The 26,325-nt window shown below is 36.3% G+C and overlaps 1 protein-coding gene across 2 annotated transcripts in view; it reads left to right on the top strand.

Annotated features, from left to right (window-relative positions):
- The window catches only part of LOC113106375 (potassium voltage-gated channel subfamily KQT member 5-like), a 93,037-nt gene extending 66,776 nt beyond the window's left edge, over positions 1–26,261 (top strand). The window contains exons 2-14 of one of the 2 annotated variants that reach the window (XM_026268240.1): positions 928–1,018; positions 2,327–2,453; positions 8,313–8,488; positions 8,665–8,790; positions 10,133–10,243; positions 12,605–12,700; positions 13,950–14,044; positions 14,930–14,956; positions 17,084–17,304; positions 20,723–20,831; positions 22,043–22,174; positions 23,867–23,993; positions 24,573–26,261. In XM_026268240.1, the coding sequence (XP_026124025.1) occupies positions 928–1,018; positions 2,327–2,453; positions 8,313–8,488; positions 8,665–8,790; positions 10,133–10,243; positions 12,605–12,700; positions 13,950–14,044; positions 14,930–14,956; positions 17,084–17,304; positions 20,723–20,831; positions 22,043–22,174; positions 23,867–23,993; positions 24,573–25,691 (2,557 nt within the window). In that variant the 3' untranslated portion in view covers positions 25,692–26,261. The remainder of the gene's footprint in view (positions 1–927; positions 1,019–2,326; positions 2,454–8,312; positions 8,489–8,664; positions 8,791–10,132; positions 10,244–12,604; positions 12,701–13,949; positions 14,045–14,929; positions 14,957–17,083; positions 17,305–20,722; positions 20,832–22,042; positions 22,175–23,866; positions 23,994–24,572) is intronic. The other variant, XM_026268248.1, reaches the window with a different exon arrangement.
- The last annotated feature ends 64 nt before the right edge of the window (positions 26,262–26,325 follow it).

The following is a 26,325-nucleotide window of genomic DNA, read 5'->3' as shown; positions in this document are numbered from 1 at the left end:
GCTTTAATCAGCTGAAATTATAATTTTGCATAGTAGAGCTGTCTTTATAGAAAGGTATTTGTAAGAATAATAATTGGGTGCAAAGCTCTTTGATAACTGCACACTGCAGTAATGACTGTTCATCATCAAGTCAAAGGGCCAAGGTTTGAAGGTTGTATTTTCTCTGATCTATTCAGTTCTGTCCACTTACATTAGGTCATAGCAATGTGTCTCATGGGCCTTTAGGCTTTGAAGCTCTGTGTTAGAGGTCAGCGATGTAATCTTACTTGGCTTTAGAAAGATGGGATTTACCAAAGTATGAGTCAAATTCGACTTATTGATACTTCTAGTGCATAGGTATTTAGACCTATATAAGTGTGTTTTCAAGCTACTAAACATTCTTCATCCTCAGTGTCTCTTCACCTTGCTACAATATGTGGGAGAATACAGCAGCAAGATAGAAAGAGGGAAAGAGAAGAAGAACGGAGGCATGAGAATTTGCAGGGCACTGGATGAAGTAGTTGAGAAAAAGAGACAGTGGGAATCTGACTAGATGGAGCAAGAGGGGTAAAGCTAATGAAAGGGAAACAGAGAGATCAGGCGGCTGACTCAAAAGACCAATGATCAAATACAGATGTCTCCCACCCCTTATTTAACGGGGTCAATAATGAAAATCTCCAGATAGAGTTGTTTTCTGAACAGCAGAATCCCTCATACCATATTTCATATTGTTGATGGGAAATTAATGTTATGTAATGTTTTTTTTTTTTTTTTTTTTGCCTTATTCTGTCAATATCAGTTTAATGTTGAACCTTAATTTTTTATTTTTTATTTATATATATATATATATATATATATATATATATATATATATATATATATATATATATATATATGGCAAAGTCTTTCAGTGAAGTAATTCTTGTTCTCCCTTTTGTTTTTTGACAGGTTTGTCCTGGTGTTTGGCTGCTTGGTGCTGTCTGTCTTCTCTACCATTCCAGATCACCAGGAAATAGCCTCTCAAAGTCTCCTGATCTTGGTAAGAGCTGAACTACAGTGTCAAACTAAGTCCAAACAGCATAAAGCATGACAGCAGTCTCATGCTAGGATGTTTGAAGAAAAACATCACATTAACTTTTTTGTTAACTGTACACTAATACTGCAGCTAATTGTATATATTGGGCCTTATTATGCTTCTATGCTTATGATTACCACTGTTATAGTATTTAAAAAAATAAACAAATCAGAAACTGCCTGGCGTTGTAGATATAGGCAATATTCTTTACTTCTCTCAGTGCAGTTCAGTGGGATGGTGCCCATTTTAAATTCAATCTGCAACACTTATTGAGATTGATTTGTGTCCTAGCCAGCAACTCAGATCACAACAGCCCTCTTTGCAGTACATTTCCTCTGCCGTCCACCAAATTCAGCTGCTATCTGTCTGATGCAGGCCTCTAGAGAGCGACTAATTCCCCAATGGTGCGACTAAAAAAAATCAGAGGTCGCACCGGTGCAACCAGCCGTTCAAGGGAAAAAAAGTCTCAGCGACTCTGAAAGTCATACTGTATTATGCAGGTCTTCTGTTCCTGGAAGCCTGCTGGTTTGGGTACTGGTAATGATGGCCATATAGATTGACCTGATTTGTTTCATTGACTCAGCTGACACCAAACATGATCTGTATGATGTTCAACATCTGTAGGCAGTTCTCTGAAGCTACTGACAATGCAAAGACAGGATGTAAGTCAACAAAATAGAAGTCTATTAAAATGGCTTTGAATTGAGTCAGGAACTCCATATAAGGTTACCACATCTGCTGCTGTATGTGTGCGTTATTATGATTAAACACTTTTTTATATGTGTTTGTATATGCTTTATAAAATGCAAAATGTTTTATAGTGGGCAATATTAATAAGTTAACAAACACAATCACCTAGATTGTACATTGTCTCTCAACTGTTTTAAGAATATAGAAGTCTGATTAATTTAAGTCAATTAATGTAAATCTTACTTATATCGGTTTTTATCACCATTGTTTATTTAGATTATAGCTCGGTGTGAATAATTTCAGAAAACATTGGAACTGTACTGTAGTAGATTTCTTTTAATTATAAGTAGCTTGTAGTTTGACAAACTAAGGACTGGAAGTAGCACTAAATATATAATATGTATGAATAGAACAGAGCTCACTAATAATTCCAATGGACAATGTACAGTACTTCTCCCACTGTGTAATTCCAGTGATTTATGTAAAGTAGTTGGTTAACAGAGTTATCATTTTAAAACCACAGATGATACAAGGACACACCCATACATACAAACCTGAAAATGTCTTTCTTTGTCGTTGTAGGAGTATGTGATGATTGTGGTGTTTGGGCTCGAGTACATCGTTCGAATCTGGTCTGCTGGTTGTTGTTGCCGGTACAGAGGATGGCAGGGGCGACTTCGCTTCGCAAGGAAGCCATTCTGTGTCATAGGTGAGTCTTCAATGTGCAACGTTTCTGTCCATGGAATGAGGCTCATGAGGCATGAGGTCATAGAGTGAGGTGTATTAGAAAAAGAGTTCACTTTTAATTAACCTGAGAGATGAACAGATTTACTGGCCATAAACATTTATTTTCCCCATCAAACTGTTAATAACATCATTTACATATGCGTATGTGTGTGTGTGTGTGTGTGTGTACTGGTATATGGTTTATGAGGACACAAATGTGTATAAAGACATGGGTACTACAACGTAAACATAGTTTATGAGGACACTTTCTATGTCCCTGAAAAACAAAAGGCTTAAAACAACAAAAAGCTTAAAAGTACAAAACAGTGTTTTATGAATTAAAAAATTGGCAGTAGTTTTAGATGAGGGGTAGGTTTAGTTGTAGAGCAATAGAAAATACAATTTGTACAGTATAAAAACCATTACGCCTACAGAGAGTACCCGTAAACCACAATTGGAAGTGTGTGTTTGTGTGTGTGTGTGTGTGTGTTTATATAAACAGCATAGGCAAGCAAGTCTCTCACAGCATCATACAGTATGAGATTTAAAAGAAACTGCATCTGTGACAAAAATGTGAAGACATTTTGGGAATTAATTCCTCCTTTTTTTCTGGAGGAAAAATATTCTGAAGTCACAAGGTTTTCTGTAGGATATGGTATAAATAAAGGAGTAGAAACATTTTATTTACCCACCAAGGCTGATTTAATTGTCTTTGATGGTTTCGGTGTGTTCATATTCAACCCTGGTTGCTCGCAATGACACATGTTAAAAAAATAAACACCCACATCATCATTGGTTATGGGAGTTCATATAAAAGCAAATATTTGGTGACCCTACATTATTACTGTAAGTGGTATTTCTAAAGCACAAGATGTTATTCAGATTGGATGCATTAAAGTGCTAAAAAGTGACAATCCTGAATGAATGTATCAAATATATATATGATTGATAGATGATAAGAAATGTTTATTGAGCAGCAAATCAGCATATTAATATGATTCCTGAAGCAGCACGTGACACTGAAGACTGAAATAATAGCTGCTGAAAATTCAGCTTTGCATCACAGGAATAAATCACATTTTAAAGTATATTCACAAAGAAAACAGCTGTTTGAAATGGTAAATATATAAAGACTTGGTGAACATAAGAGATTTTGTGTACAAAAAAATCTTACCAACCCCAAACTTTTGAACAGTACAGCTAGTACACGTCTGATATGTGCTAGGTGTACATTCCCATCCTGTCCCATCATGCTTTGCCAGCTATTAGTGACACTATTAATATTGACCTCCGTCAAAAATGAATTGCTCCACTCTAGCAACTTCCATCTTTCCTTAATGACACAAAGTTTATGCCTATAAAACCAAGGCAACAGCCTCACCATTAAAGCCTGTAAAATAACCTTGCTGTACTTACCCATTGACCCCAAACCTTTTACCTGGCATCCTCCAGTTGTGGCTGCCACAAACTACCAAATCCTCTTCAGCAAACAGCTCTCATTCAGTGACCCCTCAACCTGTCTAATGTTCTCCAGACGGTTGTTACATCGTGTGAGCTCATTAATACTTGCTTTGCTATTAATAATGTCTTACTTTAAGTGTGTGTAGGTGCTAGTGGTGTCTATTCTTTAGTGCTAACTGTTAGCCCTGGCCCTATTGTTCTGAATATAACAATGAACATCATTAATAATGTGTCTAAGGTTTCTGTGTGTGTAGACCAAATGTCCTTTGAGATTATGTTATTGTGAACACAAACCCAGGCACCAGCAAAGGTCTTGATCCCAAACATCAGGGACAGTGATAACTCAATTACTGTACAAGGTTGTGTATTAAAGCATAGTTATTTTTAAACAACATTTTTATGTAGCAGACTATTGAACATCTCCAGCGCAGCTGTTCAGCCATACTGTGCCATTATGAAATTGGTGTGGTTGATGCACACTAGGGATATGACATGAATACAGCAAGAGCTTAGTTGTGCAAGATAACAGCGTCATTTATTATAACAGCAATTTGGGTGCAGCTATACTCGCGATGTGTGATTGACAGCTCCAAACAATATAAAGGGAGCATTCATTGGTCGCTCTCTGTAGTTTAATCACAATTTAAATAACAGATTTGTTTCATGCTACTAAGAGAAATAACGTGAAGTTGATTATTTAGTCACTGGCTTGATTCACTGATGCATAAACAGTATTAAACGGTTTAGAAAGAAAGTCTGTGTGAACTTGAATAATTAGCTACACATCGTATCCATATCCATATTGTAAAAGTCTGTTTGCAACGCATGTGCTGACATTGCGACTGAATTAAATGTAAATGTTTGGGCGGGCAAAGCAGAGAAAGGGGACGTAACCTGTCCCCTTATGACGACATATGGGGAAGATTCCAGATTGGCCCGTCTGAGCTCTCGTTTTCTCAAAGGCAGAGCAGGACACCCAGGGCTTGGTTTACACCTATTGACATTTCTAGCCACCGTGGGACCATAAACAGGCTAGGGGAACTCATATTAATGTTAAAAAAACCTTTGTAAGAGTAAATAAAGTGAAAAAAGGCTATGGGACCTTTAAAATTGGTGTTTTCAGTAGTTTTAAAGTATCTTCAAGTTATGTTTATCACAGACCTTATTTTACTGATAAATTTAAACATCCCATTATTAGGGGTGTAACGATTCACTCGTTTTCTCGATGCATCGATTACAAACCCTGTCGATTCATATGCATCGATCTTGAAACATGATTTTTGAATCGTGAATCGCCGATCTTGGACAGTAATCGATTCAAAATGCTAAGAATCGAATGAATCGCGATTTCTATAGCGATTCAATGCTTTCAAAATGTATGCACATTAAATTACAACACGCACTAATTAATGGAGACCTTGAAGAGTGTTCGTGAATCGTGCCTCTTATCTGTCCTTCATGCGCTCCACTGTTTACCGCCTGTGAGACTGTCACAGGATTGCGCTCGCGCTCCGTTCGTCTCTGACGCAGCTGACGTGGCCAGTAATACTAACGTGAAGTAGTTTTACTTTTCTATAGTTTGTTAATGGCTCTCTGAGAGAGCCATTGACAAACTTCTGTGTCTTACCAACGGGGTTACCGGAGCCGTAGACAGCTGTATTTATTGCATGGATGCAGCAGAAATGTAAGTGTCTAAATCATACGCACAGATCCAATGTTTTTAAACAATGCGGATGAACCGAATATATGAAGGAAACTTTTAAAATTAACCACAGCATTAACAACGACCTTGAAATAAGAGCGCGAGATTTATCTGATAATCAGATGCATGCAAGTAGCGTTTGTTTCATTTGTAAACAGACATCTGGCGCGTTTTCTCGCTCTCATAGACGTACCAGGCTATATCTGCAGCTAAACTGAATAAAAGCAGAATGAACCGATGAAACTAAAAAAAAACACAAACAATTTATGAATGATGCAGTGCTAATTGACATTTATTACACAGTACAGAAACTATAAAGTATATTTTCTACCTTATTATATGCAGAAAATGTAAATAATTGCAAATTAAATGTAGCCTAGTATATAAAACAATCATAAAATTGCCATTAGGAAAAAAATATTGATTACAAATGATTGATTATTGTCCAGCAGTGTATTTGATTTATTACAGCTAATTAAAATTAATTAAAAACGAGATAATTCCGTGTAAAAAAAAAAAAATAATAATAATAATATTAATAATAATAATTATTATTATTATATAGGCTACATACATAAAATGATTGTATTTGACATTTCTGTCACTTCTGAAATTATGGCTACGCCCCTGGTGTGACAAAATGTTAGCTTATACATAATACTCTTTAAGCTCTTTTTTAAAAACTTGGCTTACATTCATTTTTACGTATGCTGTGTCGCATCATTAAACTAGCATTTAACAATGGACAAAAGTTTTTTTTTTCTAACCTATGATTCTCTAACCATAGATGTTACTGTAATTTGCCTCATGACTAAGCATTTAAAGAATTTAGTAGAAGCATTTAAATAATCCCTTGAATGCACTTAAACAATGCAGAATCGAATCGTTATAATCGAATCGAATCGAATTTAATTGTAAATCGAATCGAATTGAATCGTTCTAAATTTGCAAAAATCGTTCTTGAATCGAATCGAAAACCTATGAATCGTAATCGAATCGAATCGCTGCCTTGCCAAAGATTCACAGCCCTACCCATTATAAAACCCCATAGGAAAATCTCAAAGGAGCCCATGGCATATTAGTTTTCCGTGTTTTCATATCATACCTGGACCATTCTAAATCAAATAATGTGGTGATAATTTGATTAATTGTTGGTCTTTAGGACATTCAATTTCCATATTCATGTGAAACCTCATCATATAACCATTAGGCTACTTGAAACTAATTTGAAGGTAATGGATGCTCTTAGAGACTTGTGAGGGTGGCTGTATGGCATGATGTGAAAAAATTTATTGCTCAGTGATTGCTCTTCCTAAGCACAGGAGACGTAGATGAGATTCTCGTATATCTCTCATTTAATTATCAACAGCATTTCAGATGTTGCTCCCTGAAGACTTTAAAAACACATGTAATGTGTTGATTTGGCTTATAAAGACAGACTACAGCGGAGAGCAGCAGACTGGCTGAACGTGAATGCCAGTAGTTCATCAGCTACAAAGAATATGAGAAATTAGAGGAGGATCAGAAAGAGAAAGAAAATATTGCAGTTGAATAGTGCCTTGGAGTTGTTTGTGTTCCCCGAGGGTTTGATGTCGCTTCTCCAAGTGGATGTGGTTTCTATGTGAACTTCCCGTGTCCTTCTCTTGTTACTTTCTGTCAATAATTTAAGTTTCTACGTTCCTCTGTGAACTTTCATTTGAGAAGTAAATTGTCTAGTTGAGCCGAGGAGATATCATTCTCATTTACCTGAATTAAACTTGACAGTAATGAAAACATTTACATATAAACAAAAGACAAACGTTTCATTGATGTACAGTGGTGGTTCTCGACAAGGGAGTCTGGGTTCACTAGGAGGCCTCAGAAAACTAACACTTAGATTTAAGACTTAAAATTATTAAAATTGTTTATATTAAAATAATCTCAGTTAATTAAAACACACAAAATTAAGTGCTTATATTGAAGGACATGCTGTTCTTTAAACACCTGGAAGTGAATCATAAGTCATTTAATTCAATGCGCTAATAGTTTCTGTTATATATATAAAAAAAAAAAAAGTTTGGGGGAAACAGCTCTACATATAACTATAGATGAAATGCTGAATGAAATATAATAGGTGACCTTCAAGTCAAAAAATATTTAATTTTTTTAATTATTGGATGCTTTTCGTCCCAGTGGGATTTACAGCATAATTAATACAAGGACAGGTCAGCTAGGATGTCAGGTGCTGTTTTCATAGATTGAACCAAAAAGATGATGCTGGTTAAATGTATTTTCAGATTCACAATATCCTCGTATTATACAGTCAACTTTGTCTCCTTACATTTCTGGGCCCTGATCACCCATTAGGAATAATGACCAGCTGTCTACACATTATACTCCCTAATACATTTATTTCTTATTACTGCTTATTTATGTTATCATCTCTTTTATTATCTACTAAGAAACATAGTACATTATAACATAAAAAAACAATTGGCCTGGCAACAACATCTGACCAGTCAGAATTAAATTGTCCAGAGGAACATGTATCTTCAGTAGGCAACATAAGTATTTTAGAATTTTACATGCAGTTAAAGCACACATGGCAAATGATATCTCCTGTGATATTCTGCGAAAATGCAACTAATTTTAAATATTTTCTAACATAAATGTTTCTGTTTTTTTCCCCTTAACCATCAGACATTATAGTGCTTGTTGCCTCTCTTGCGGTGGTTTCAGCTGGGAGTCAAAGCAACATTTTTGCAACATCTGCTCTACGAAGCTTACGGTTCTTACAGATCCTGCGAATGGTACGCATGGACCGCCGTGGAGGAACTTGGAAGCTTCTGGGATCTGTAGTTTATGCACACAGCAAGGTAAGTTCATTGTATTGACAAGTCATCTTTAATGACTTTGATATACTAATTTAAAAGCATGCTTTGTTTTTTTTAGCAAAAACTACTGTATCATATCCTGAATTACTTTTTGTAGTTTTGTAAGTATCTGCCTGGTGTGCAGAGGTCCTCTTAATGTCGGCTTCTCTGTGTAACAGGAATTGGTCACTGCCTGGTACATTGGGTTCCTTGTGCTCATCTTTTCCTCTTTCCTGGTTTATCTTGTGGAAAAGGAGTTTAATAAAGACTTTGCCACCTATGCGGATGCATTGTGGTGGGGCACGGTGAGTCTCCACACCGCACATCTCCACACAATACTACATTTCACCAGTCTAAGTAATATTCTGACTTATACTGAACTTCACAAAATACGTTTTTGTGGTGCCAAATGCATGTTTTTAGCATTCTGCAAATCTTATGCAATTATTCCTCTGTAATTTTTGTCACTCTTGCTAATGTCCAACATTGCTGGAAAACTGCAAGGCATACTGGTTTCAGTTAAATATGATTGTTTTAATTTCAGCCTCAAATTTTATAGCCTTTCGATCATTGCCTTCCACCTTGTTTGGGAAATTGAAACCATTTCCATACAGGTTATACGGAGGCCCATTAAATACCATTTCCATAGAGATAGAAAGTAATCATGATGGCACAAAATGACAAACAACATCTCTGGTCTCGCTTGGATGCCATTGATGGTTTAGAATAGATTAGGAATAGATTTCAAGCTCATACGGGTTGCTTCAACACAAAGATATACAAAAACATATTTATGCAAAAGTGAAGACATAAACACATACAGATTTATCTGTATTATGAAAAAATTATCTAGAACATAATATAACAACTAGGTTGCATGTCTGTTCTGATGAGGTCGCGAATTGCAGGGAAAAAGTAATTCTAAATGCAAATAATACAGCGTAACTAACCAGGTAATCATGCATAGAAAAATTGATTTATTAACTTTAATGCTTCCTGTCTATTTGTTTTTGATATCAAAGACAGTAATGTTCTGTGCTACTTTTCCAACAAATTCAGTCTGTCGTTAGGTAAAAGCTAGCCAAATTAACCAGGTGCCAAAATGGACAAGTTGCTTGGCATACCGTCATCCTCAAAAACCATAAACAAAATTACAGAAGGTAAAGAGAAAAATAACTCAAACTACGCTAAATAGAAGCTCATTTGCAGTAAAGGTAAACAGTATATATAAACCACAGTGTGCAGTCAATTATTAGTGGGTTAGACGTAATTTTTAAAGAAACATTCAGAAAACAGAATTATTTTCTGTTCAGTTTATGTCATATTAATAAGGTGGAATAATGAAGGAACTATGTCAACATACAGTTTGTGGCAACATTGCTAAATGTATTAGAATCAAATTAAAATTGTTCACTTTTCTAAACAATTTTAAACCTAAAGGACATTTTGTCATAAATTATAATAATACTCTTCATTCAAAGTTATCTGATCTTGATTGTTTTTCATCTTGACAAATTAAGATCAAAACTTTAAAAGTTTATGTCGTTCACAAATACAAATATAAGGACATGTTGACTCAAAAGTTCTGTATTGACCCTTCCTGCTTTTTTTATTTTTTAAATAGTCTTTGTTCTTTGTTTTTATTAGATCACCCTCACTACTATAGGTTATGGAGATAAGACTCCTAAAACCTGGACTGGACGAATGCTATCTGCTGGCTTTGCCCTGCTCGGGATCTCCTTCTTCACCCTGCCTGCGGTAAAGCTTACTTACAGCAAAAAAAAATAAAATAATAAATAACATCCTCATTGCTTCCTTACACTAATTACAATATTAATCCAGTGTTTGTTTAACTTGTCACTACATTAAAAAAGAAAATAATTTAGTTTGGGCAGTTGCTAATGTTCTTCTTGGTTTTCAGACTTCTCTACAAAATGTAAATCTTAGTCATTGCAAAATTTTCATAAAGCAGAAGTTCATTTGGTGTATTTGTGAAAAAATGCAAAGGCAGTTTGGCTTATATCCTTGTCAAAGCAACAAGGATTCCAGGCAAATTTACAATTAAACAGCTTCCACTTTTTTGTCATTAAAGGGATAGTTCACCCAAATAGCAAAATTATGTCATTAATAACTTAACCTCATGTCGTTCCAAACCAGTAAGACCTCCGTTCATCTTCGGAACACAGTTTAAGATATTTTAGATCTAGTCCGAGAGCTCTCAGTCCCTCCATTGAAGCTGTGTGTACGGTCTACTGTCCATGTCCAGAAAGGTAAGAAAAACATCATCAAAGTAGTCCATGTGACCAGAGCCGGACAGTAACGGAGTACATTTACTTGAGTACAGTACTTAAGTACAGTTTTGAGGGATCTGTACTTTACTCGAGTATCATTTTTGGGGAGTACTCATGACTTTACTCAAGTACATTTGAGAGGCAAATATTGTACTCTTTACTCCGCTACATTTCTATCCATAACCATAAGTACCAGTTATTTCTCCGGCCCCGTGCACAAGGAGACGGAGCTTACCCCAATCCGATCTTTTTTTTCCTCGTCTCGAGAAATATCCGTGTCCACACAAAACCACAAAACGATGTAGTATACATGCCAGACCAGCAAATGGCGCTGTTATTCTGCCATAGAGATACACTTAAAACTGTGAAGAAGAAATGGACTAAGCTCATAAACCTTGCGTGTGGTACACAAACGAACATGGAACAATACATTTATTAATTTGTGTTAATGTTAGTTAATAAAAAGACAATCATTCAGTGTTTGTTCATGTTTTTGTTGCTGTCACGTGACATATCAGTGTCTGACTAGGGGCGAGACGTGGGCTGATGACGTCATCGTTTAAAAAAAACATCGGTTTCACTCTTCCAAAACGCCGGATCCGTGTAGACCAAATGCCTATCCAAGAAAGAATTTGTAGTTGAAGTACAGTATGCACACACACACACACACACAGATTGTCAGTCAGTCAGTCAGTCAGTCAGTCTGTTGTTCATTATCTGGCTCGGCTCTGTGTTCATCTTCAGTTCTCTCTTCACAGCAGTTCAGTCAGTGTACTGTTTGAGTAAATTAATTACTCAGGGATATTGGTTTGTTTTAACTCATAGGGCGTGTCAGCCACATTAAACAAGTTAACAGTTTAAGTCATTTGTGGATTAATGTGTATTGGATGCGTATTGGAGACGCGAACCGTTTAAAACGATTCAGTTCGATTTGATGAACTGGTTCAAAAAGATCCGGTTACATCAAATGATTCGTTCGTGAACCAATATCACAAACTGCTTTTTTTTTTACTCTCTCTCACAACAGACACGTGAAAATACAATTGTATTTTCAATGTTTCAAAAAATTCTAACTGACCCTCTGATGGCACATGGACTACTTTGATGATGTTTTTCTTACCTTTCTGCACATGGACAGTAGACGTACACACAGCTTCAATGGAGGGACTGAGAGCTCTCGGACTAAATCTAAAATATCTCACGGGTTTGGAACAACATGAGGTAATGTGACGTTCCCTTTAAATTATGATCTTTGAGGGAGCTGAGTTTGACCACTCAGGTCAGTTAAATTAAAGCTGTAACATCATGTCAGAAAACTTTGTTACTTAACATTGTTTCCAGAGCATTTGTTCATTTAGCATTTTATAGTATTAATAATAATTAAAGCTAAACAACATTCAAATTGAATGCATTTGTTTACTTAACATGGTTGTGCAGTACCAAATCTAAATCTAAAGTGCTACTATATATATATATATATATATATATATATATATATATATATATATCTTGGAATTGACTAACATACATTAATAACAAAAAAAAAATTAACTTGCCAATTTTCTTTAGTTTTGCTATTTTCTTAATTCCTAATTGTTACTTTCTTAAGTACTTCTTAAATTTTAATATTAAACAAACTTTGTAAGAGTTCAGTGTGACATAATATGTTAATACTGTACATACATTGTATGTTAAACATACAATATATTACCGTTGTTTGTTGTTAGTGTAAAGTGATTTTTACACAGAGCTGCTAGCATGAGTGTGTTTCTGACAGTCCTATTGTCTGGAGCATTAGTGACTTGGTTCTACTTTACTTGCATTGCAGGGTATTTTGGGTTCAGGCTTTGCCCTGAAGGTTCAAGAACAGCACAGACAGAAGCACTTTGAGAAGAGAAGGAATCCTGCTGCCTGCCTCATACAGGTAAGACACCAGAGCTGTTACATCTGCCCGCACATTTGGGGAGATTACAGTCCTGTAGAATTTGGTTTATGGAATATTTGGAATGTGATGTTAAATGTCATGCCTCTGAGAAGAGCACTGTTTGCTAATGGTCTCATATATATTTTTATATAATTATTATTATTATTGTGTCTGAATGCACCACAGTGGTCTTTGTTGCCTGATAAATCTTTTATGAAATGGCTGGGACTGTGGATAGTCTTACCTAACAGGCAAATATGATTCATTTCACAGCTAAGGGATTTCATTTACTTGGATATTCAGTGTTTTACTAGTTTTCATAGATTTTGTTTTGATACCAGCAATTAAGAGTTTGTTGCAAAATGCATTGGGGGAACACAGTATCTATGTGTTTGTGTATGTATGTGTGTGTACATGGTATTCCCTGCATTATGGTGACCAAAAGTCCCTAGATAGAAATACCAGTTATTTATTACCTTGTGGGGACATTTTTGATGCCCATGAGGGCTTATAAATCATGTGTTTCACATAATTAATGTATTTTGTTTTTATTTTTTGCAATGCAGATAGCGTTGTGTGAGAAGTAGGGTTAGAGGAAAAAATTACAGTTTTTACAATATAAAAACTGTTACATATGTTTAATGTCCCCATAAAACATGAAGCCATGTGTTTGTGTGTGTGTGTGTGTACCTGGTATTCCCTACCTGTCCCCACAAGGACAGTGATAGCATTAAATTCTGATCTTGTGGAGACATTTTTTTTTTTTAAAAGGAAAGCAACTTCGAAATCATACAGAATGTGTGTTTTTTTTGTGTGTGTGTGTGTGTGTGATGGGTAGGGTTAGCGATAAGGAATAGAAAATACAGCTTGTACAGTATAAAAACCTTTACGCCTGTGGAATGTCCTCATCATTATAGGAGTACCAATAGGAGTGTGTGTGTTATATTTCTGCTTACAATGTTTTACTCTCCCTAACTCTGAATAAGACTGCGTGGCGATATTACTCCACTGATGGTAATCGTCCTTACCTTCAAGCCACTTGGCGTCACTATGAGTCTTCAGTCTTTGTCCTGAGGCATGTATGGGTGCCTGCTCTGACCGAAAAAAAAAAAACAAGTGTTGTTTTTTTACTAATCTGCTTTTTTTTCTTTTTTTCTTCTCTTTCTCTTCTTTTGGCTTGTTTTTCTTCTGTTTTTCCTCTTCTTCCTTTATCTCTTGTTCTTTTGGTTTTATATATTTTTGCATGTAGTGTGTGTGGCGTAGTTATGCGGCTGATGAAAATTCAGTTTCCGTTGCTACCTGGAAACCACATTTGAAGGCGTTGCATACCTGCAGTCCTACAAAGTAGGTACAAACCCCTGGCAGATGCTATTTCATTGCCTGCCTGCTCCCTCGCTTCATTCATTTTCCACAAAGGACAACTTTCTCCTTTCCCTCTATTTGTTTGATTTCCCCATGTAACGTAATTGTGCCTGTCTCCCACATGTTTCATTCTTCTTTTCACGTCCTCTTCATTAAATTATTCAAAAAAACTAAATAGTCCATACTCCATTCCGTATTTGTCAGATATGTTCATGGTCATCACAAGAATCATTATAAATAGACAATAGCAGGTCTAATGTAGTGCTAGCTGTCCATGAAATCACCTGATTGCAGTCTTTCTCTCAAAATGAAAGGAAAAAAATGAAGAGAATGGACAGTAATGTTTCTCTCCATTTTGCATTTATGCCCAAATTCTGTTAAAATGGCCCAATTACAGATGACGTGAATGAACAGTGCTCCGTTTTGGTAAATGGTATTAGCAGTAGTCAAATTTGCAAACTGATTTAGACAATGGACATTATTACATTTGGCTTACCAATCATATATGCCCTTATATCACACAGGTCCCTGAAATGTAAATAAGCCTGCTATAAAGCTTTACTGTAAATACACAGAGAATAAACTAGTTATTTAATAGGGCTTTAACTATGGCACATTTGTTTGCTTGAGCTTTTGAATGTCATGCAATACACTGCATGATTTGATATGCATGTACTGTATATGGTAATGGTTGCATTTATTCAGGAATTATGTTTTCTGTTGCTTTTGATGCGTTAGTATGCATGAAGTATTTTATGGTAAACTGGATTCAAAGAATCTAAACTTGTGTCATGTGTAGTTCATTGTCTTCTGAAGATGTCTTCACTTATTTATTTCTCTTTCTACACCACCTTCTGACACCCAAAGGAAGGATCAAGGGGAGTCATCTACAAGGTTTGTCTTGCTCCATATGTTACATACTGTATACTATAAATATTTTACAACTGAGACAGAATTTTAGACATAACTGTTGTTCTGCTAGTGTCAAAACTCATTTGACCGTGGAATGTTTCTGCATTGGAATAAAACATAAAAAGGTAATTGCGACTTTGTCTCATTGAACTGTGACCTTATATCTCAAACTCTTACTTTACATTTTGCAGTGTAGCTTAATATTTCATAATTGTGTTCCACATAACTATGACTTTAATTAGCTCAATTTGATTTTATATCTTACTTTCTCCAAAAAAAAAGGAACAAAAGTTATCACTAGGGCGGTACCTTTTCAAAATACTGGTACCTTAAAGGTACATATTAGTTCCTAAAGTGTACATATTAGTACCTAAAAGGTACAAAAGTGTACCTTTTGAAAAGGTACCGCCCCAGTGATAGCTTTTGTACCTTTTATTCCGACAGTGTACGATGTGATTTCCGATTTGACTTTCTACAGGTCGCTCTCATTTATGGCTTTGTTTCTAGTAAGTGCAGCTGTTCACTATGTGGCTTTATCTCTCAAAATATAGGCTTTGTTTCTTTTTTTGCAATTACTTTAAGTTTTAATCTGAGGTGGAAACAGGCTTTTGATCAGTAGTAGTTTGGTCAACACAAAATCATCTTTCCTCTGATGTCTGAGACATTGCTGCCATCGGTTATGAAGTGCACACTAATTTTCAGGATGCATTAGCATTAAAGAGAGAAAATAATGGAGATGAAAAAGTCAAGTCAGACTGTTTGAATGACTGCATTATACAGTGACTACAAATGCACAGTGTCATCAGTCCAGATAACAGGAAGAGCCAGTGGTGTTATCTGCGTAATCACTAAGATAGAACTTCAGATTGAGCCGTAATAGTGTGGCCAGCATGAACAATGCCAGACAAAATCATTTCCACATCATTATTTATTTATGAAGTGCAGAACAAATCATTTAGAATCATTTATTTATCTGTAACAATAGTCTGAAGAGTGAACATCAGATTTCAGAGGCGTTTGGATATGGTGCTTCTGTGCGTTCTGTCCAGTTGTTTGTGTGAAACGACTATCCATCCACTCATTATGATGCAGTACTCATCAATGACCAAGAGGCAGTGATACCATAATTAGCGTGGCTGCTAATGTGACATTATTGAGCAGAAGAGGATGACTCACTGCAGTGCTGCATTTTTGAGTGGCCGCTGCTCTTTTCTCTGACTCATGTTCAGCTGTCTGTCCCATTGTTTTCTCTGAAATAGAGAGGAGTGCAGTGTGTTTTCTCTTCAACTGGATACTGATAATGATTTTTCATGAGTGTTCTACAGAAAATATAATCTAGCTTTTTGTGAAGAGATGAAATTGCTAAATAAGGCAAATTAAAGTGAAAGTGAGTTAAATACCATTCATCCATTCATTTTGCATCCGGAAGGTAAACTCCTACGAATGCATATGCAATAAGCTGGGAAAATAACTGTCCATGCATTTTCATTGCAAAATTTTCACTGCGCATCTTTAGTGAATACTGTTCTCTATGTGAATCGTGCTTTATGCATCACTCAACTATTTATGACAAGAGACAATTCATCTTTTTTAGCTGCAGAAATGTATAAATGAGATTTGACTTTGCATCAGTGACCTGTGAACATCTCTGAATTCACGTGACTAAATAATATTCATTGTTAGAAAATTTTATAATTCAAATTAGCAAAGCAATTATGTGCCATAATGTTAATAACCATTCATGAAAAACCACTCACAAAACATGTAAAAAAATCATTAAACTTTCAAGCCACATTGATGTAAATGAGATGACTTTTGATCCCTCTGTTCTCGATGTTCCTCTAGAGTCTTTCGTCTTACATTAGATTTTGTCTTGGCATATTTCACCTGAAGGGGTCTTTCCTAATGATTGTTTGGAGTGTTTGTTTGACTGCACTTCTAATACTACAGGGGTCTAAGCAAGCAATGCAGAACTAATATAAATGACTTGGCCTCTGCACTTTTTGTACTTCATGCCGCTCTTTGATTGCCATTGCCATGTCTCATGGCAGGAAGGAAAGTGCTATTCTTTCTTCCACTCTCTTATTCTCTCCCTCTTTCCCCTCTCAGTCAGAAACTGAGTTTTAAGGACCGGGTAAGAATGGCAAGCCCACGTGGACAGAGCGTTAAAAGCAGGCAGACAGCTGTTACAGACAGACGTTCGCCCGGAGCTGAGATCAGCACGGATGGATCGAGTCCTGCCAAGGTCCAGAAGAGCTGGAGTTTTAATGACCGCACCAGATTCAGACCCTCCCTCCGTCTCAAGAGCCAACCACGGTCCACCCCTGAAGGTGAACTACATTCCGATTGGAGAATTACTTTAAACCAATTAGTGATTTTATTGCATTAAATTTTTTAATTTAGCTTAATTTTTTTATTCTGCACTTGCTGTGTAGTGAAGAGATATAATGAAAATCTAAATCTGAACATAAACTGGGAATTTTTTTTTTTCCCTTCCTCCAGATTCATTAAATAAATAACATTTTGTCTGATCTGATTCTTAAAATCTCAGAATTTCAGGTAACCAATATAATTACAGCCAGCTAATAATAGTTGTCATACTTATAATGCTTATGATTGTAACTATCAGAATTTTTGGTTGTTATTAAAAATAATAGTTTGTCCTTCTGATTGAGATCATTGAGAGTCCTGATTGGGTCCCAAAGGCCATTGATTAATCTAGGATTGATTTCTTCTTCCCATTTTCTATCTTTCCTCTTTTCTTTGTTTATGGCAGATTGTTGGTGTGTAAGCATGCCATGTGGTGATATGATTAGAATTGTGTTTAATTAACTTCTGTTCATTGAACCAATGGCAGGAGTGCAACGGAAGACTGCAAATGTGATATTACTTTTATACAAAAGTTCGATAATAAAAGGAGTCAATGTGGAGTTGATTTTAAGACACAATTATATTGACACAAAAATGAAACCAAAGCAGAAACAACCATTGCACGTCTTAAAGCAACACACTATAGTAGTGTATAGTAGTGAGTAAATGATTCAGTGACTCATAATACATACAAAGATGATGTATCAATGTGGCCTACAGAAAAGTTCACTGAAAAATCACCACCACAAATGCGGCTCTGTTTACGGCACATCCCATATGAGGTTAAGACATCTCTCTGTTGTAATTAATGTATTATGTATAATTCAGACATAATAATGAATGTGTTACAAACTAAGGTAGTGCTAAATGTAAAACAAAGTGCAAGAGGATGATCTGGAATAAATGAGGAGTTTACTGAGGACGAAGGAGAATACAGACAAAAAACTAGATTACATTCAGCCTTAACAAACAGATGCACATTCGGGTAAGGTTATAATACTTTTACACGTCAGGAGGTGATGAGGGAACTGGAAACAGGTGGGAAGAATCAATTAACCAAAACTAGGAGGAAGGTGACCAAAAAAGGAAACAGAAAGTTCATAAACGTGACAGTATGTGTATATCTAAGCATGGGATGATTTAGATATAATGTGAAGTCTTTACCCTTTGGGATAGCTGTAAGGCATACGGCATAATATCATATACATTATAAAATCAGTTTAGTGAAATGGTTAATTATTATTAAAAATTATTACCCAACTGTAAGTGTCTTAATGTGCTTCTTGTACTGTCACTCTGCAGCCTAAGCGTACAGAACTTTCATAACACAAACGAGAACCCACAACCATACAGGCGAATGTAATGGGAACCCCTTTTCTGATTCCCAGCAACACCTTCAGAATTAAAATTTTGGTCCCACTTTATATTAGGTGGCCTTAACTACTATGTACTTACAAAAAACAGTGCTTACAAAAAGCACAATGTGCTTATTGTGTTCATATTGTATTGTAAAACACTTTTGCTGCTTTTGAGGTGGGATGGGGTAAGGTTAGGGAGAGGGTTGGAGGGTTGGAGGGTATGGGTAAGTTTAAGGGTGGGTTAAGGTGTAAAATATGGGTCAACAGTGTAATTATAAATGTAATAACAGAAATTAAATACAGATGTAATTAAATGACGTTTTTTTTTTAAATATAAGTACAATGTAAAAACATGTATGTACACAATAAGTACATGTACTAAATTATTAATTAAAATGTAAGTACATAGTAGTTAATGCCACTTAATATAAAGTGGGTCCAAAATTTTTGCTTCATGGTCATATATGAATCAAACAAACACAATTCACATTTACAAAATATAATAAGGTTTATATGTCAATAACCAGTCATTCAGTAATCTTACTGGCATCATGTCTCTCCAACTCAAACACACCAGTCAATTTATTCACCATATTGAGTACTCACTGACTACAACTGCAAACTGATTTTTATTTTTGTTATAATTGGAGTGTTCTTTTTTCAGCCAATGTTATTTATTTATTCAATATTATTTTATTTATAAAGGAATATTAAACCCAAAAATGGAACAATTTTTGAAAATGTACTGACCCTCAGGTCATCCAAGTGATAAAAACATCACAATAATCCACAAGTATTCCACATAATTCCAGTCCATCAATTAAAATCTTTTGAAGTGAAAAACTGCATGTTTGTAATAACAAATCCATCATTATAACATTTTAACTTAAAACCGTTGCTTCTGGCTAAAATACAAACCATAATCCATAAAATTGCTTTATCCAGTGGAAAAAAATCTGCGAAAAGTAAAGAATCAGGAGAGAAATATGAAGATCAACAACTGTTCACATGCTAAAACAGGCAAACATAGTTATGTGCGTGGATTTTGATGTTAGGAAAACTTCTCTAAATCTGTTTAGAAGAAACAAACCCAACTTAGATGGCCTGAGAGTGAGTAAAGTTTCAGCAAATTTCCATTATTGAGTGAACTATTCCTTGCTAATTCCTTTATTATTTTAATTAGCACACAGATTTTAATCAACCATTTTAAACAATTACCCTGACATGCAGTTTACAGACTGGGTTCTGTGTTTAAAGAGTTTTTCATCACTGAATTGTAGCAGGCCTTGTGAGGGACCGTCAGGAAAAGTCTCTCCATCTGTTTGATTGTTATAAATCTAGTGAGTTATAAATCTTATAACCTTTCGAGAAGTAGCACAATTCTACAGTCAACAATCCTTTTGCCACAAAACACAAACTGAAAATCTTCTTATTGTAACCCGAAGCATATATCCCTTCCTCAGTGATTCCCTATGGCTGTAAATATCTTCCTCTTTCAATAGACTGATCGATTACAGCCTCTCTAGTCAGTCTGTGAGAATCCTTGAATTAGCATTAATCCTGAGCATCCAACACTTCCCTTTCTCTCGTGTACATCATAGTTGTAGCCAGAGATAACCTTTTGTACAGTAGGTGCAGAAAGACACTTGAATCTGCATTCACCTGTGAAAATGATACCCAAAAAATCCGAACTATTACCAATTTAGATAATCTACTGTTAAACAAGGAAAGAAATTAACGTTATGAACTACTTCATTAGTTTATATTAATTTGCAATTTCTGCATTTTTCCTCTGACGTTGGTCTCAGATGTTGTTTCGAGTAGGATAAAAAAAAAAAAAAGAATGCTGCTTTTTGTTTGTTTGCTTGCTTTTCTTTTGCTTATTACTCTTCCACCCCCCCCCCCCCCCAGCTCTTTTCATTTATGGATGGCTTTCACTTAATCTCTCCTTTTTGACTGACTGCTTTTTGTGACTGACTCTGTATTACTTTTTTTGACATTTTCATTGTCTGTCTCGTAGGTGAGGCTAACGTTGGCATGGATGAGGCTTTTGATGAGAGAGGCTGTCACTGTGACATGTCAGCGGAGGATCTGCCGCCCGCGCTGAAGACCATCATCAGAGCAATGAGGTAAGATGTCCGATCACTTCTCTCATTGCTGTATAGTATTTCAGAAGTCTTCAGCATTGGATGAGCGATCAGTGATTAGAGATATGAATTAATTCAAAGGGTTGCCACAGCAAAAGCTTGGAATGTTCAGTGAAGCAGGACCGCCTAAAGAAGACTGAGTACATTTTTCATTCCTCATAATTAAAGCAAAAGTTAGACGCTGGAAAAAATAAGCACAGGCCACTGGTTGAGCCAATGTTGCTTTGTTGGACTGGTGTCTGTACAGTATATCAAAAAACGAGTTGAACAAACGCAGGGTTACATAATTGGTTTTACCAGAGTGTTTCATCGCGTTTGGATGGATAACTGCTTAAACCTGCTTTTTGTGGTTCAGGCCTCATGCAGAGAGAGCAATGTTTTACTGCACTGCAGAGCCACAGTGTTTACAGTTTTCTGAGAAATCAACCTACAAAAGGTTTACTTCAACTCTAGAGAAAATATTTCAACATAAATACTTAAAAATATGCACATCGCCTTTAATGAAAATGACATTGTCTGCTTGTCAGACTTATCTAATTATTCTCATAGTTACTGAGAGCTTGAGATGAATCAGTGTCTCATTATCTCATTTCACTAATTTCACTATGAAGAAAGAATACTGTCACACACATCAACCATGCTCTATTCTTTTTGTTTTGTCTAGTGTGTGTGGGTCAGTGGAAAGCTGAGTGCTAGATTGTCAAGATGTGCTCATTTTTTCCAGCCTCTCACTTTTGCTTTTACTATGAGGAATGTAAAATGAACTCGGTCTTCTTTAGGCTGTCCTGCTTCACTGAATATTCCGAGCTTTAGGCGAAATGCGGTGGTAACCCTTTAGCTTTCAGCTGGGGTCTGTTTGGTCGTGTGTGTGACACCAGTCTCAGACTTTTGCAGGGTGTTGGATTTGTCTACACTGTCATTTGATCACCTTAGTTTTCAGAAACATTGCTGTGGTTATTCTGAGTCAACCCAATTTGATTTGATTTGAAATATACTGGGCTAAGGTTTTTTTATTATTATTATTGTTCCCTTTGATAATCTAGTCACTGAAAAATCATCAGTTCAATAATCAGTATCATGTATTATTATCAGTTGTACTGAATTTTATTCAAAACAACAAGTTTGTGCGCACAAATTTGTTTTGGGCTGCATAAGACTTCAAAGGAAGAATAACGTTTGGATATGGTTTGCAGGATCATGAAATTCCATGTGGCGAAGAAGAAGTTCAAGGAAACGCTGCGCCCATATGATGTGAAGGATGTAATAGAGCAATATTCAGCCGGTCATCTAGACATGCTCTGTCGAATTAAAAGTCTGCAAACCAGGTAAGACACTCCTGTACGAACATGTTTTTGCATATGCAAAATTTCTGGGTTAGTAAGCTGTTTATATATCATTTTATTCTGTAAAGGGGCATGGGTTCGCATGTTCGAACCTCGGTATCATCAGGGATTGTAGATGGGGAGTGAATGTAAAATGCTCTTTTCCACCACAACTGAGGTGAGACCCTTGAGCAAGGCACAGAACCCCCAACTGCTTCTCAGGCGCTGCAGCAAAACTGGCTGCCCACTGCTCCGGGTGTGTGTTCACTACTCACTGCTGTGTGTGTGTGCACTTGAATGGGTTAAATGCAGAGCACAAATTACGAGTATGACACCATACTTGGCTACACGTCACTTTCACTTTTCACTTTCACTTATTTTAATATGTTCTCAAACTTGATGTATAAATACTGTATGTGTAAATATATTTGTAATATAGGCCAGAGGAGAAATGGTCCACAGACTGAGCCTGGTTTCTCCCAAAGTTTTTTTTCTTCATGTCAATTGACACTCATTGAAACATATTCATAAATCAACACTTTCTCCCACAACACAACATTTAATGCTCATATATTTAAACATAGCAGCAATAATCATTGTTTTTAACATGCAGCCAATCAACAGAGGTTAACAATGGCACAGGCAATCAAGAATTTAATTCAATAAGAACATTCTTGTGTAACTTCAGTTTGAACATCAGTCTACGTTGCATAATATGTGAACTAAAACAGCTAATATCACATTAGGAACAGGGTTCATACCTGAAACACACTCAACAATAACAATCAAAGATTATAACAACCACATTCATGATCTTATCCACACTGGTATGTTGGGTTTGCATTAATGTCATCACGTCACATCTGTTCTGAGGGCCCTGAGGCAGTGCTTATCCTTGTTCATATATGGGTCACTGGGTGGTGGTGAAGCCCTGAGGTTCTGCCAGACAATGTGATGCGGAGTGTTTAAGAAGCTATATATCATTATTGCAAATCATTATTTGCCATTATTCATCATGGCTGCATACATTTTCAACTCGGGACACTTTTTGCGTTTGCATGTGTGTACTGCCTTGCTGCATATTTTGGGGAAAATGCTGAATGCATAGAATGTCAGATTACTCTGTAATGATTCATGATCAGTTAGAAAAAAATATTCGAAAGACATTTTGACGTATCTGCTGAGATTATGTATGTCATAACCATCTGGATGCTTTGGAATTCTATAAAACCCTGGGAGTTGAGATGTAGTCTAATTTAAAAGGTAAAAAAGGCAGACAGTTGTATGCCAATGATCTCTTTTCAAGCCATTTGTCACTTTAAATCTGTATCTTTTTTATTTTATTTTCTCCCTGAGGCCTAGTGGAGTCAAATGATCAAGGTTTGTAATGAAGTGAGACCAGTGCCACCATGTGACCAAAACACAACATCACAGTTCCTGATGTTTTTCATAGTCTAAATGAACAACAAATTAACAATAAGTCTATATCATTTTGAATTCCTCATTAAGGACATAAGTGTACAAGATAGATTCAAATCTTGAATCTGGTTTGCTAATAGTAGCAATGTCTAGCATTTATTTCTGTCATCATAGTTTCTCTCAATTCATTATCTGCTCAATGGGATGTGAATCTTCATTTCTTTGCACACATATCATTCCTGTCTTTTTGCTAACATCTCTCTCACTCATTTTCAGGGTGGATCAGATTCTTGGTAGAGGCCAGATGCCTGTGGATAAAAAGGTCAGAGAAAAGCTGTTATCTGACGGAGACATTCTGGAAGACGTGAGCATGCTGGGAAGGGTGTGTAAGGTAGAAAGACAGGTGAGTATAGAGACACTCAGTGAAACAGTACATTACATAATCACATGTCCCGTATGTCACACTGAATCAATCCATCTCATATTTCATTGAATGGAATTAAATATGGGTAACACTTTAGAATAAGGTTCCATTAGTTAATGTTAGTTAACTACTTTCGTTAACATGAACTAAGCAAGAACAATCCTTCTACAGCATTTATAAGTCTTAGTTCATGTTAATTTCAACATTTACTAATGCATTATTTAAATCAAAAGTTGTGCTTGTTAACATTAGTTAATGCACTGTGAATTACCATGAACTAACAATGAATAACTGTATTTTCATTAACTAACATTAACGAAGATGAATAAATACAGTAATAAATGTATTATTCATTGTTTGTTCATGTTAATTAATACATTAACTAACATTAACTAATGGAACCTTATTCTAAAGTGTTACCTAAATATGTATTAACTATGCATCATAGGATATATATATATATTTCCGCTTATCTGTTTTCAAACTGTTTATTGAAGAACCACTATATTAAACATGTTTTCTGACAAACAATCTGTGTTCTGTTTACCGTCTCTATAGGTACAGTCTATTGAAGCTAAGCTGGACTCTTTGCTGGACATCTACCGGCAGGTTCTGCAAAAGGGTTCTTCTTCTGCCCTCACTCTCTCCTCTCTTCCTCCTTTTGGGTTGGAGGAGACCTCCGACTATCAGAGTACCATCTTCAGTAAGGATCTCTCTTGCTCCTCCCAGGTCAGCCATCCCATCTGTGGTAATCACCCCAGAGCCCTCCAACTAATATTAGCCCCCAAAGAACTCAACCTCAACCAGAACAACTCCACAGCATCATCTCCTGGGCTCAATCCTGCCTCTGCCTCACCTTTTAACCCATTAACCTTCCAGGTTCCGTCAACCCCATCCTTGGAGTGTCCATCAGCACAAGGCAGTCCTTCTCAAATCCTCAGCGCCAGCAGTTTTCACTCTTCTGCAGGCCACTTTCCATGTGTCCGTCAACCACCTCCTCATCTTCCATCGCCGGCCTCATCAAAACTTTCTACTGTTCCTCCACAAACAGGCCACGTTCGCAGCATGGGACCCTCTAGGTCAGACCCCAACGACTACTCCAAATCCTGCTTCAGAGAAGCTGGGATAGACTTTGGGCTTAACTCTAGTATTAGCTGCAAGCTTCAACAAAAAAACAGACCCAGTGCTAAAGAGGACAGTTCTTGGAGGAGACATATAAGCATGGATGCAGAGATGGACCCTCTTGCTCCAGTCTCACCTCTTGCCTCAATTCAAGGCCAGTGCAGTGGGGATAGAGGACTGGGAAAGTCCCTCTCTGTACAGGACCTCATGCATCCTGCTCTGGAAGGTCTTGGTGTGAACATACTTTCTAGTCAGACTAGTTTCTCCACCAGTGTAAGCAGCAGCCAGGACTCTTCAGCTGGGGGCATTGAGATGGGATTAGGGGCCTGGGGAGAAGCTGATCTCTTCATCAGCGATAGAGACCTTGAGATCTCAAATAAGAGACATTCTCAAGGGTTCAACTTTCTCTCCCAGCCCCCCATTGATGCATCCTATTCCTCCGAGCGGCTTAGGACAAGTAACACAGCTGGTGCTAGTCACAACGTAGGAAGTGGACCTACCCCCATTACGGGCAGCAATGAGACTATGAACAAGCCACATGTTCGACTAAAATAACGCAATATCTAATGTGTTAGAAACTTTTAGAAACCACCTCTGATGGAATTAAACTTTGATATGAAAGCTTATTTTAAATTGGATTGTTTTGTATTTTTATGAGGGCAAAGCGAATTTAGATCATTTTTTGTGTTCTATTAGATTGGTTTATTTGAAAGAAATGATTACGATTTCATAAAGGCCACCGTACATGACATATCATTGCATGCATTGTTCTTTTACAAATGTACTGTAAGATTTTTTAAAAAAAAGTCTAATAGAATGTGGTAGATTAATAATCAAATTGTTGAAATGATCAAAGAGATGGCATGAACTATTCATTGGTCTGCATGAACACTGCATGTCTAAAGTCTCATTACAAAAAGACTCATCGACCTGATATTCATAACATGACAAAAATGGAAAAAAAGTGTCAGACCATGAGACAGTAGAACACTTTCTGAATTTATCATATTGTATTGAAACGGTCATTTACTTTTATGTAAAAAAGTGCCAGACACTTTTGAGGAAAATTGTGTTTTGATAAAGCAGATTAAATGTTAAGAGGCGCACCTCATTGTTTCTGTACTACATCAGTTGATGATTTTTTTTTATTATTGTGTTTTTTAAGCTCTGGTTACAAAGCAACCACATT

This window comes from Carassius auratus, chromosome 1 (genome assembly GCF_003368295.1).
Source record: "Carassius auratus strain Wakin chromosome 1, ASM336829v1, whole genome shotgun sequence".
NCBI classification, from domain to species: Eukaryota; Metazoa; Chordata; class Actinopteri; order Cypriniformes; family Cyprinidae; genus Carassius; species Carassius auratus.
The sequence above is the reverse complement of the archived record's forward strand: the minus strand, read 5'-3'. Positions and strand labels throughout refer to the sequence as shown.